The sequence below is a fragment of the Trichoplusia ni genome, chromosome 4 (genome assembly GCF_003590095.1).
Source record: "Trichoplusia ni isolate ovarian cell line Hi5 chromosome 4, tn1, whole genome shotgun sequence".
NCBI classification, from domain to species: domain Eukaryota; kingdom Metazoa; phylum Arthropoda; class Insecta; order Lepidoptera; family Noctuidae; genus Trichoplusia; species Trichoplusia ni.
This window is the reverse complement of record NC_039481.1, coordinates 20,060,428-20,075,303: the sequence shown is the minus strand read 5'-3', so window position 1 is coordinate 20,075,303 and position 14,876 is coordinate 20,060,428. Positions and strand designations below refer to the sequence as shown.

The following is a 14,876-nucleotide window of genomic DNA, read 5'->3' as shown; positions in this document are numbered from 1 at the left end:
TGTACTGTAGTTGTAGCATCTCATATACGACGGTTTACTTAACCTTTGCGTAAACCTAGCGACGCACGGGATCATATATTCAGGATGAATAGATGTTTTTGAACGAAATGTGAGAGGTATCGAATTGGTATTTTAAGTATATACTTATTTATTAAACAGTCTGTGTCCATTGTATTTGCATGTAGGCTGAGGCATCAGTGCATTATGAGTCATTATCTAAGTTTAACATTACGAGATTTGAATTTAAGGGTTCAATCAGCATGTTAAGAAAATATTTAATGTTTTAGTTCGTAGATTATTGTAGGATTGTTTTTCGTTCGTTTTGTTACTTTTTTTCGATGAATTGATATTGAAATTTACATAGTGCTTGACATTATTGTTTGTTCTCGAAACTTAGGTTTTTTTTTCAGTTCTGGTACCATGTTTTTGTAGTTTCTTTCGAATAATCAGAATTAAGTTTGTGATAAATCATAAATTGCGTAATGATTCGTACCAAGAATATTTGAGATGTAAAAATATAAACTTCGCTAAATGAGACTGTCAGCTCAACAGTTCCTGTCCAATAAGATTAGCATTTACATGAACTAATTTCTAAAGCTCTATTAACTTGAACAGCTACTTCAAAGAGAGGCCGTTATTTAGCCGTAGGCTGAGAATGGGTTAATTTAAATATTAAGTCAATTGTATTTTCTTCATCGGTCTTGGAGATCGTTTCCCTTAAAAGTAGGATCAGAACTTCACACGGGCTATCAATTTTATGCTTTTTGTCGTTAAAAGGTTATTTTACAATAAGTAAGTATATTGACAAAATTGATTTGTTTACCGAAATAAATGAATGTGCATCACTTATGTGCCTCGGGCTATTAATAATTAATTATGTAACTGTTATGCAACATTAGTTAATAGTGCATCAATCACGTGAGTGCTGGTCGATGGCAAGTTTGGTTCACATCTCTATGGTCTATCTGTTCGTCCTAAACAACACACATTTCAAACTCACAAAGTATAACATGGAGACGAAACCATTACTAACTCACTTTACTAATTACATCACTCAATTCGAGACCAAGTCACTTGAGGCCTTGAATTGAGAAAATAAATTATCACCTCAAAATGAGGCATGAGTCTTCTCATAAGTTAGGTCTTGTTTAAACTGGACGTATAGTCAGCAGGCGACTGTAAGCAAATTCATTGGCGACCGCGGTGTAAAATTAAAACTGTTCTCATTCCGCCTTGCGTAGTCATTCCGTATCACGTAGATATTACGGGTGGCATAGTATCGACCTGGCGAGTTTTGTCGCTTAGAATAAAGTACGCATGGAAATAAAAACCACTGCGTAGCGTTCGCTCAGTCGGCGGCTGACTATACATTTGGTGTAGACACGGCCTTAAAATGACCATTTGAAGCTGTCATCTCATCAATGATAGTTTCAAACGACGCAAAGCTTACATTTAATTGCATCGCGTAACTCATTTTCAGTTTGATATAGTTAACTATTTTAATGGATACAGTGTGATCGATAATTGCTAATCTATGTAGAAACTCGCTGTTATAAAAGAGTCATTGGACCGTGATCGTTTCGGTATTAACAATTAGAATGAACACATTCGTTTGTCCAGTTTATATTTAAATAGAATATTGGACGCGTAACGAATGTAGGTATGATTTTGTATTATTCTTTGGTATGGAGAGGTCCAAATCTAGTTCATATGTGCTTTGATTATTAAAAAAAAGCTACACGGCCCAGAACTCCAACAGTCTTATCTTGGGAAGTAGAGTTAGACTCTACAATACATAAAATATTATATGAATACATTTCGCAAAAAATAATTCCTATTTATTCTCTTCGATTCGTGCGCCAGTCCGAGTCAGTCCTTTAAGGATTTTACTCATAATTGTGATCAATTAAATCGTTGATTTTTTTTCACCATTTTTGCATTAGCAAAGTGTCCGTAAGTTTCTTGATACCTAAATACTTGGGGTTAACTCTTCACATTGAATTTTAGTCAGACTAATATATTTGTTAGGAAGGTAGGTAGGAATCTGCAAAGAGCATTCTCGTGTCATGCTGTACCTATTCAACTTAGCCAATATAATTTAATAATGTAACATTCCTTTCTATCCTTACATATACCTTTTAAATAATCTCTAACACCTAAGAAAACAATAACTTATCAAACTGCAAAGGAGTTACGTGAGTTAATTGTATTGTATTCAATTTTGTTTCTTTATTTGTTTTTGTTTCACATAATTCAGTGCGAAAGTTATTAAAATGAAAATACGCTCTCTTATGTCACCTCGTGTGACCCTATATATGAATTGAATCAAAGGTTAAATAGAATGTCTACCACAGTGCCTTAAAAATATCTAACATTATCATGGTTGTGGAAGTGTGACCGCGCAATATTCGACGTATAGCGGTATCTCTCTTTCACACCTGCAGTATCAATATACCTTCAATTAGTTGTATCTTTATCGTTGATCTATGAAGAACCAATCAGACGAACGAACTCGTTCTTAATAGGTCTCGTTTATTTATTAAGGTCCTATTCAATATATATACAAATTTACTTTTCGATCGGAATTATTATCTTATTTTTCAATTTTATTGAATCCTTTGCCGTATTTTCATTTCAATAACTATATTACTTTGAAAGTTATTTAAAGAATAGTAGCCGTATTATTTTATTAATGTCCCTCAGCATTTATTTTTTCATTCGACCAAATATTAGATTCGCAATTTCGATGTCGTCATGTACCAGTAGAATGTTTCTGTTGTGATTTAATATTTTGATGAAAAAGGGATGTTACAATGTATTGTTGTACTTTCAGCTCGGGCATTGAGAACAACCCGACCGTGTTTTACCGGCTGATGCCCGGCTCTACGGCGCAAACCAACAAATTCCACACTTTTTATTTACAACAAAGGGCGGACAACGGGTTTACATGGGCCGATATAAAAGTTAATCACCCACTTGACTATGAGAGCATCAAGGAATATAATCTCACGATCCGAGTAGAGGTGAGCGCTTAATGCTTTTATAACACGACTTACATGACATAAGCTACTCCGTATCATATCCGCGTAGCGTTACTCTGTTTTGTTATTAACTCAACCTGCTGGAAAACCTCTTCATAAAACCTAAATGTTCAATGAAAATGTAATTTCGTTCGTTAACTCAATTCCTAATATCGATATATAATTAGATTATTTGCTCGTATTCGCAATTTATGTTATTCGGTTGCACTGCTACTAACATAATTTTGCGGTCGGAAATAATATTGAGTTTCAAAAACATTTAACTAATTTATTAAGTTAGCGTACAAAATTGGTGAATGGTTTATTAATTGAAATTGGAATTGAATATTGAAAGTTTTTACGTTGTTGTAGAACAATGGGGCGCAACAACTGGCTTCGGAGGCGACGGTGTACATCATGCTGGAGGACGTCAACGACGAGATACCTTTGTTTACGGAACGAGAGCAAGAAACTGTTCTGGAGGGCGAGCCCATCGGGACCAAGGTCACACAAGTCAACGCCATCGATAAGGACGGCACCTTCCCCAACAATCAGGTACGAGCGGACTCCATTCAATGTTTTTCCAATAAGTTTATTCTTAATTGTTTCTTGAAAAGGTCGAAGTCGACAAGAAATGCGTTTTTCAATACTTCCCGGTCCTTCGGTTCATAAAGTTACCTTTAAAAATATTGAGATACAGATTTCCTTTCACGTTTAAAACAATGGGAAATAAAATAAGCAAAATATAGAACATCGTTCACTTTGGCTCGGGCGATCGGGTACTCCTGACGGGAAAATGTATAACGCTAGATATAAAACTTTTTTTTTCTTATTATATTAATCACGTAAAGTGGAGAAGGTTCAGATGGAAGCGACAACGATGGACAGGGATGGCGTTAAGGGAAAATCCATCGCTAGATACGGAGTGTTCCATCAAGCGATTATTTTGAGCATCAACACGAATGTTTATCCTCTTTCGTCATGGAAAAGGGTTTGACACCATGACAAACAGATACATATTTGTTCGAGTCGAGTTCCTTGTTTACTTTGGATCAAAGAGCAACATTACGGAGGAAAGTAACTATTAACTTGTAAGAATTATAGGCTTGTAGCTAGTTATACGGGGTGTGTTTAGTTGTTTAGCGCGTACATACTTTTAACAAATTACTATCGGTTTTTCCATTGCTTGAGGCCTGTTACACTCATGTTAATATATGTTTAAAACAAGTAGGTATGTGTAGTATAGTTAAATATTTTTGAACGCAGTACATATACAGGTCGCTCTTTTTATACATTTTCTAAATCTCATGCTACTCAACCATTACAACAATCGTAGCTTTTTCACTGCCTAACCAAATAATATATTTTCAAAGATGTGTACTGAGTACTTCTAAATAGGGCTGCTAAAAGAAGATTCCGCGTTAATATCGCTTGCTTCAAGGTCAAAATTAACTAAAACCATTTCACTGTTTGTTTATTATTCATTAAATTCCTTTTTATTACCCCGTTAAGCGTACACAAAGCAAGTCTTATACATAAAGGTAAGGTTTCGTATAATTTAGCTTTGAGATACAATTCTTTTATAACGAGCGAGATGATGTAACTTTGTGTAGTTTCTTCTGACCTTTAGGCTTTTATTAAATGAGTCGAAGTTTCCATTTTCCACACTAGGAAACAACGTTTTTTTTGTATTGAGTAAACTTTTATGCCGTTGTTTAATTTAACAACCAATAGACAGCGACAGTGGTTTTGTCTTGTTTTATGCTTCTTATTCATATTTACTTTTATAAAACATATATTTATGTCATGGGAGGCACGAACATGATGACTAAATTGGGTAGGTTTTTTTTTTTTATTAGAAGCTGTCAAAATCTGTAGGTATATTTAAATATCCAGTGTAATCTAAAGTTAAAAGATGTTAGATGACTCTGTGGTATACAAATACGTTTTGTTAAGATTGTTGAAGTGGATCTGTAAAATTAACCTCCGATTAATTTACTACGTGACACGGAACTCGCAGCGGAAACCTAGCATAATAATAAGCCTGAATCACCTGGGTAAAACTTGACATGGCTGGCAAACATTTTATCATAACTTTAAATATGCATTTTTATCGCATAAACAAAGGCAAACGAAACATGCGTTTTTATTTTTTTTTTCGAACTCAAAATAGCTCTTTTTTACGCTTCAATTCTATAAAACATGTATGGGTGGCCACATGTATAATGCACGCGTATTGTCCTGTATGCGTTGTTATTGCGGTGTCGACCGTGCAAAGCTCTTTTGGGGTAACGTAGCAAATGTATTAAAACCGTAAAACCTTTACAGTATCTGCTTTTTCTTCTACAATTTTCAAGAAAATATACTTTCAGAAATACAAGGTTTCCTGTGCAAGTAAACGCGTGAACCCTTTTTTATTTGCCCTGTACGCCTATTGGTTCGTTTAAGGTAAATTCTAACCATGTAGGTCCCCTTACAACTTTCCTTTCTACCCTTTAATCAAGATTGGTCGAGCAAGCTTGTACAATTACGAAACTAACAAGACATGCTACGTCGAAGATGTACCTGCCGGCAAATTGAGCTATTTTGAGAACTGGTCCATTTAAGATTTCAGACAAGCGTAATCTTTTGTTCATGTATTTTATTTTGTACTATCTGTTTTTGAATACAATCAATTTGTCAACATAAAAAAATGCTAATCTATTATACTTTTTTATTGAAAGATACAGTTTCAAACGTTAGATTAGGTTACTTGGCTTGTGTTATCATGTCATGTATATGTCAAGTGTCACCACAATTCACAAACCTTTGGTCATAAATTAAATTAGAATTTAGACGTTCTTTTTTTACAGTTAATCCATTTTTCATTTTTGGGTGAACCATTCTCAATCATTTGTCTTTCTACCTAATTTTCCGGTATCTTTTTAATAGTAGGTATTTCGTTAGTGAGATTACAGTGTAATCCGCAATCGAAAAATATCTACAAACTAGCTGTTGCCCGCGACTTCGTCCCCGTGGGTAGAAGATATAAGTTATGATTTATACCTGCCCTGTTTCTTTCACATTTTTCATTGTATCTTCCTCGATGAATGTTCTATTCAACACAAAAAGATTTTTTCAATTTGGACCAGTAGTTCCTGAGATTAGCGCTTTCAAACAAACAAACTCTTCAGCTTTATATATCAGTATAGAGTATAGATCATTCCTCTTCAGTAAATAAAAAACTCATAACACAAAAATGTAGGGTACATTTTTTTTAAATCGTTTTTATTAAAATCACCAAAGTACCGGCAACCTGAAAATCGTTAAAAACGAAAAATAATATTCTGTTCACCCGAAGCCACTCCACGCTGCACTCATTTAAAGGGATACGCTTTGCCGGGATGAGTAAACTGTAATCAATTTGCTTGTTCAATCGCTATACGAACAAGTACGTCGGCAGTAAACCGAAGGAAGCCTTTATATTATTTACAGGGTAGTTTAGCTTTGCCCAAAAGCTCCTTGTAATTAATCCGAAATGAAAATCTCTTTTTAACTTTGTATACATTGTATACAATGTATACTGCTATACACTTCGTTCGAACATTCGAATTATGTTGATATAAAATTTGAATTTCATTTCGTAACTCGAATATATATTTTTGAGTAGTTTATTTTGTTGTTTTCGTATCGTATTGCACCTTTGTAATACGCTACTATTTTCTACAGCAAGATCACAAAGCATGAGGAAAATTGTATATGAAATTTTCAGAGTACGGCCTTAATTAGGACATTGCTGAACTTTGATTTAAATACCTAAGTTCAATTCTAAGTTTCTAGACATTGCGCGTCCTTTGCTCTCGTGTGTGTGTTTGTGTGTCGCTCTAAAAAAAAACAAAAATACAGATTACTACTTTCGGTAGGAGGTGTATTGAATCATAATTATAATTGGTTCTACATAGATTTATGTGAACGAATTGAGGTCATGGAAACCTTTAGATTCAAATTGCTCGTATTTATAGGAATGTCTCAGTTCAATCTTTAACGCCTATCGGTCACCAATTTTAGAATTCAGTATTAATAGTGTGCGATATGTTTCAAGACTTACGTCGGCATCATAAAACCCATGTTGACCTTTTTCGTCATAACTGCGCCGATAAGCCCGGGTCTAGGTACTTGTTACTTTAATGTTCCATGTACTCTGTAAACTAAAGGTTGATATCAGTATTCAAGTTGATCGTACGGTCAGCAACTAAGTAAGTGATGACAGACTTAACACCATTAAATTCAACGTTTTTTGTTTTGTTTTAAGGTAAAAATAGGTGTTAGGTGTAGTTTTATCGTACTAGGCGCCACTTTCTTTTGTTACTGCCTTGTATGTACCAGGCTTAAAGGTAGCATATTATTAGTAAAAGTACGGTCAGCGAGAGAAGTGTGTCACGATCAAATTTTCAAAACTTCATCACAATCAAATTCAAAGAGGTGCTACACGCTAACAAAATACGTTTGACGCCTAAAGTAAAATTATATTACCAATGTTTTCTCCTGCTAACAGTACGTCCGTACTCCTTAAACGAAAAGAGGTCTGATATCAGTATTCAACCTCGATGGTACTTACTTTCATAGGCTGTATATTTTATAACCATTTTGTTCTCAACTCGTACTTAGTCTTTTAAATCTTTTATTTTATGGCAACTATATCTGAAGACTGCTCACCGTTCCAATCACGTACTTTCAAAGTATTTTGTAATACAAAAGAACACTATCTAGTTCGACTAAAGTCGATACTTACGTAAAAACTGTTTAAATGTTTTCTGTAACGTGTCATCATATGATTCGTTGTATAAATTGACTTTTAGTTTCTATTGAAATAACTGAAATTAATTCCATTATTCGGCCAATTTAAGACCTATGTTGACCTCTCTATTTCTATTCTAATAGGTCGTATTTTTATTAGAATTGTTATTATTGAATCTTTACAGTTTTCGTAACGTTTAATAGATTTTATGTTACGATTTCAGACCCTTATAAAACGTTATTAGTTTTTGAAGATAAATAGGGTTATGAACGTTAACGTGCTTATGCGGCTATTATAAAGATGCTTATTTAAAATATCTACTTAGCTAAAACAAAGCGTTTAACTATTGATATACAAAAATATACTCAGTATCTATATACATAAAGTACCTTTTGTGATGAAGACAAAAACCTCACATTGACTTCAACAAGTTTATACAAAATCAGCTTCGATATGTCGGTCGATACTGACTTGCCGGTATAATGATATTGGTTGTTCTTTATTCATCGGCGTCGTACGTGCCGTACAAGCCCACGTCCGTCCAGCAATTATTTCTGTATATTTAAACCGACAATTTTAATTAATCCACAATAACATGCAGGGACACGGCCCGGACGCTCGGCCCGTTATATATTTGTACAAATATGCAACTGTTGCAATTTACTGTGCCTATAATTTTCGAGAGCGCCAGGGAATAAAAATGCAATTTTCACCCGGTGTGATTGCGCTTTGGATTGGTACACGATCGTGAATAATTAAATATTTTTGCATCATCCATTGCCTTCGTTTAGTGTATGGCTGCGTTTTTGTTAGCATTCTCTGTGAATTGGTATGGAAATTTTATATTAAATAGTTTTTCTCCTGAAAATTATTCTACGAAAGGTAAAATCTAAAGTAAAGAATCTTCGTTGTGATTCTTGATTGAATAACCCTTTTAAAATTCCTTCTTATTTCAATTTCAATACCATTTAAATAAAATAGGTTACAGAGAAAATACATTACTGACCTACTCATCGTTTTTCTCAGTACAAAGCTGGAATCTGATATTAAATTCTCTTAAAATACACAGAAAATTCGTAAATTAACAATTTATTTTGCGGAAGTGGTAATAATGGTAAGGAATTTAAATTTTGTTTTATTAACACCTCTAACCTTCTGTAAAAATTAGATAATTAGCCTTTTGATGGACTTATTTTCGTTTTAATGAGGTTCAGTGTAAATTGAAAGGTTTTTAGAATTTTTTCATTCCTGTCTGTGTTGTGTAGATGTTTAATGGCTTATTAGACAAAAGACGGGTATTGCCGTGGGCTCTGAGGGAGAGTAGGCGATTTGTTTTTGATATATAGCTTCATTGTTCGGTCCTGCGGCGGTGTTTCGGCTGACGAGCCTAATTGAAAGTTGAACAGTATTCCAAGTACTCCCGCCCCTGGCTCCCACAGCTGTATGGCGAGTTCTTAAACTATTATTGAGTTAACAGTTAGTTAATTAAGAGTTCAGACAGTCATTAATATACCTGCCGATTGCAGTATAGTTTTTAACTGGCCGTATTAGATCAGATTGCTTTAAGTGAAATACTTTTAATGACGTTTCTGATTAGGTTTTATATTACAATACTTTCTCCCTAAATAAATTCAATTCTGACCATGACGTGGTAAAATAACTTAAAAAAATTGCAGAATTCTTAAGGACCTTACTAGGTCATGTTATTTTGTTAGTTGGTCGTGTTATTTTCTAGTTCACGTTTACAGTAAACGGTACTTTTAGTTGAACGGGAAGCATCGTTTGGATTGAAGCGATACCAAGATTTACTTAACCTGAACATTAACTGCAGATGCGAGACCCGCTCGATATCAGGAACTCCTTGCGAACCTTTAAGAGCTTTTGAATATTAAATATTTGTGTTGAATATAGTTTGTAGTTCACGGAAACATGATCTGACGCTCAAATATTACAGGCAGTTGAGATTATTGCACGACTATAAACTTATATCTCAAGTATTTATTTTATTTTATACAGATTCCTCTGGACACTGTGCTACTTGGACAAAATATATTCACTCGAGGTTTTAAAATGAAATTCAGCAAGCGAGCGTAAATTTAACTCGAAATTCTACTCCGGAACTAAATAAATAGTGTGAAAGTATCCAGTTTTGTTATAGTTGTGAACTCCGTGTATTACAAGCGTCATTAGGGCGTCTAAAGTGTGCGTCTAATATCTACTCAGTAAGAGAATGTAGCCGGTGGGTAGGTACGTAATGGCTTGTTCGGTGTTAGTTCTGCTGCACCGAGCTGCCAGCTTGAAACCTATCTATTATTTAAACAGATGTTTAGTAAAGCCCCTCTCTGCTACTAAGGCACTCTTTGTTCCTATTTACACCATTATAAACTTTTAAAAAGATTGTGAGCGATTGCTAAATAGATTCATGTTTATTTTTACCATTTCAATATTCGAAGAAATAAAAGAAACATTTTCTTATATTTTTTCATTCGACATCATTTCCACCTGTTTCCGTGAATAAAAGCTAGTGAATCTAATTGGACGCATGTCAGATATAACATTGGCAGGCTTCGCTACCATCAAATTCTGTATTTTGACGAGTGTCACCTTATATACCTACTTTGGCGACAGCTGGAGCCGAGTGAATCTGTTTTACACATTTTTCTGACGTTATTTGGCTTTGGTCTACAGGAATTTATAGAATATCTTTAACATTTATAAGTTTGCGGATATTGCACCCCACATTGCACAGAGCTTTAATAGTATTTTTCTGTGTATTTTATTGTTTCGTCAGTACTCTTTGTGCCGTGAACTTGTGACGAAAGAGCGCTACTTTTATTACGGACTCATGTACAAACGAAAGGATTTTTGAATTTCGGCTGACGTATTTTATGAAGGGTTCGCTAGTTTTGTTTGTAAAAGTAAACAAAGAACCCGGAAACCTTGAGATATGCGGAGCGTGCAGCGGTCTTTATGAATAAATTCTTTGTTTTAGGTGTACTACTACATAGTTGATTCGCCGCGCAACGAGGGGAAGGATTTCTTCGAGATCAGCATGCAGACCGGCGAGATCTTCACGAAGGTGGTGTTCGACAGAGAGAAGCAGGGAGCGTACGCGTTGGAGGTGGAGGCCCGGGACGGAGCACCCTCGGCGCGGCCCAACTCCGACAACCAACCCAACTCAGGTAGGAATCTAACTACGTATACCTAGAATTCACCAAGTTATTATGTAAACTTCGCAGAATTCGGAGAGCGTGAGACATCGATAACACATTTCCAATAACAATTGAAACCCTACATCAACATTCAAATTGTAATGAAACATTACTACTAAGCGTATCAATTAATTTACGAGTACGCTATGTAGGTCAACGCGTGCCGTCTAAAAAGCTTTGTTTAAAAAGTTACTTTTGATCGTATATCAAATTGTGAATTTTGTGTTTAATTAAGCCTATTGAGTAGGATCTCTCGTTATACAAATGAAATGGACCCATTTATTTTGTAACGATCCCTGTTAAAGCCATGATTTACATGTGGATATTTTCAACGAGAAATTATCTATGTATTTAGTAGATATATATTTGATAAAAGTAATTGATACTGCTAAAGAAACAGATACTCAGAAATATAATTTAATATTTTGATTCACCTTGTCTACATGCAGATTTATCCTCGGCAACTGTTTTTTTTTTGTTTTAAAGACACCAAGGGAAAAGTTTAAGGATGGTAATGAGATGAACGAAGCTATTTGGGTTTATTTTAAGAGCAAGAAAAAACATTTTTTGATGGTTCAGAAAAAGGAAAATAATTTCTTACCCTTAAGGGACCGACTGTATTAAGGATGATTACTTAGAGAGGGAAGGTAGATTTCAATGCTTCAATATTAGGTTTGTTTATACTACGGCTACTTATAAATGTTTCGCAATTTTCAGAGCCTCTATTATTATATCGTTAAGCGCCGCTCGTGTAACTGAGAACAGCTTATATCTTGTCGACAAAACCTAGTCTCCTGAACTAATGTAGTGTGACAAATAAACCAGAATATTCGGCTATACAGAAGCCTTTAGGAGAAAGGTTGACAGGTAATAACAGTATAAAATTCATATGTAAACGCGGGTCAACGTCATAAAAATACAGGCACTTCACACTTTATTTGGGTACGGCACATATTAATAGCGTTGACTTAATACCGTATACGCGATAAACGCGTTACCGTTTATGGCTTGATAAATATCATCAATTCACCTGTCAGTCGAGTTATGTAGGCATTATGTAGATTCGAAATGGATCCCAAAAGCTTATATCGAAGGGCCTGTGGAAGTTATTTTATTATCCAAAACGACTTAGAAAAAGGTACATAGGTAATGTGGAAAACGTCGGCAGCTGAAGGAATCGTTCAATTCACGTGCGCAGATGTTGGGTCGAAGGGCGGCAGGCTCCGGTCGTTGGGCTAATCACAACCGCGACCCGCATTTAAATGTGTTTTTGTCTCTTGTAAATATTCGTAACGTGGGAACTGTGTGGAGTGTCCGAGTGCGCGGCGCTCGCCAATGTAGCCAACCCTTTACGAAGTACACGGTGTCACGTGGCTCTCATATTTCACAACGTTTCCTTGTCCTCGTCGGCGGGATTCGCTGGGAATTGATTGTATAGGCACGTGGCACACTATAAATTGTCCGTTTTGGGTTGAACTACGTCTATTAGGTAAGCGGGTCGGCGTCGCGCCGCCGTATCGTCATCGTAAATCAAGCAGTAGAATAATCAGACGTCGCCCGGGGCTTTAATCCGTTTAAGCTACTCATCCCTATCTCTGTCTTACGGACAATAGCTAGCTTTAGGTTCCACTACTAACTCTATTGTCTCTAATACAATTCATACGTTGCAATAAACGTCAAAGTAACCATATTACAATCGCAGCATTGTGCAAGTTCACACGTTCTGAATACTAATTTTTGCGTGTATTTGTTTATTGAAATAGTGCGTATGTAACGCCGAAATGTGAGATGGATTATATTATCGTATAATGATAGACGTGAGGTCGATATTAGGTATGAGCTAGAATATTGTGTCTCCGGGCCACGTACCAATTTCAGCGTATTGCAGCTGGTGGTGCGGAGACGTGGCGCGGTATTTACACGCGTGACTCGCATACTGATCGGGAGCCCACGTGGTAGGCTAGCTGACGACACACTTACTGCATTGCTGCTAATTAATCACTAACAATTTGTTATCGCCGGCAAAATTATTCTTATTCACGCTAATACTCTCCTTATCACTGAAAAGATAATCAGCCACGGTCTCGCAGTTTGAAATAAAGTTCCACGTTTAACGAATGAATATTAAGAAGTGCACGTGACAAGGGTCAACTCGCCGCCGTTGTGAAGCTCAGATCTCGAGGTGTCATTAAGATAATATTTCCATTAGTCGCCTTCTACGACATTCAAGGAATGAGGATATTAAAATGTATAGAAATTCAAATGTTTGTTACTTTAAAGCGCTGTAACAGCTAAATAGATTTGGTTACGAGTATATGGTAGAGCGGAAGCTTTCCGAACATAACACTTTTCACCTCGGGACACGAATATTTTTTTTACTGCACAGCCGTGCGAGCCCAGGGATTTCATAACTATTTTATTCGTGTGTATAAATGTTTCGTTTGTTTTTACTTCTCTAAATCACGTTGATACCGGGCCGACGATCGATAGAAACGCACACAAACATAGCTTTTCGTTTTCGAACATTCCATATTTTATTTTTGGAGTCGCAAAAAACATTTTTGTAATCATTTTAGGAAATGTTTTTTACCTGTGAATATGTGAATAGCGCTATTAATTAATACGTAGGTTTATAAAAATACTACTCGATGTCTTGATATAAAGGTTAGTGAAACAAATTTAGAATTGTCATCGGAAATTGTTATTGGATTCCCTTTTGAGAAGATTCTCGGAAACTGTATGGAGGCTTTGACATCGTGTGCGCTACAAATAAGAAAACTCTGCTCTGGACGCACATATTGCGGATTTTGTAAATGTATGTACATCCTCCTATACGTTTTTTCGACTGAAAAAAAAAATGTAGAATCAATCAGACCTCCTCCCTAGAAATTTCTTTATGTAGCCTTTGTCCTTACTGAATCTGAACATGCTGTATTTTTCATTTAAACATTTTTATATAAATCACGTTCGAAAGATTCTTACCCAATTATTTAATTGGTTTGTGCGAAAATATTGTAGCACCGGCAATCGTTATAAATTTATTTTTCGTCGTAACACGTCGGTGTACCAATTATAATTATCAGTCCTTTTAATTTATTTAACCGAAACATGCTCGCTGTTAATGATTTAAACTATAACTACATATGTGTACATACATTTTTTAATCAATCTTATAATTTAAAAAGCTGAGTAATTTTTTTTTTAAATTCGAAGAAAATATAAGTGTAATCGAAACACAATCGAAGTGTAATCTAATAAATCCTGAACAGTCTTTTGTTCACCTTAAATCCTAATACATCTGACAAAACCAAGAATTAGACAGTACCGTTGAAAATCTTAGTATCAACGTTCATTTCAAACAGCGCGCGTACTTCAGCTTTTGAAGAACTCACCCCTGAAGCAAGACAAGGTTTCCCGCAATGTATAGCTTCATCTCGCTTCCACCATAACATCAGTCTTTTAGGAACTTCAGTACAGGCGTTAAGGCGCTTTGAACCCTCGTAGATAATGTATTTTCCCAATAAATCGATCATAAGTCTGTTCCCTGTTCTAGTAAGATACTGAAATATAATATTAATATCGAAACGTAATTAGTAATTAAGTAGATACGCGGCTTGCGCTCGTCGTTAATTGATTGGTCGTCGTAGGCTTTGGTATCAATCAACACCAGACATTGATGTTATGATCATAATCTCATTATTATGCAATACAAGATAATCATCTTATAGTCTTATTAGCATAACACAGAATTAACTATAAATCTGACTGGTTTCTCACATTGCGCGTAGCTCAGTCCGTCTAAATTAGGAACTTATTTTCTACAAAAAAGGAAAGGGAATTTCATTAGTCATGATTACATTTCGGTGC

At 35.4% G+C, this 14,876-nt stretch overlaps 1 protein-coding gene across 1 annotated transcript in view; it reads left to right on the top strand.

Moving 5' to 3' along the window:
* The window catches only part of LOC113493516 (neural-cadherin-like), a 167,704-nt gene that overhangs the window by 54,902 nt on the left and 97,926 nt on the right, over positions 1-14,876 (top strand). Inside the window, exons 11-13 of the mRNA XM_026871526.1 lie at positions 2,834-3,023; positions 3,393-3,575; positions 10,790-10,979. Of these exons, the coding sequence (XP_026727327.1) occupies positions 2,834-3,023; positions 3,393-3,575; positions 10,790-10,979 (563 nt within the window). The remainder of the gene's footprint in view (positions 1-2,833; positions 3,024-3,392; positions 3,576-10,789; positions 10,980-14,876) is intronic.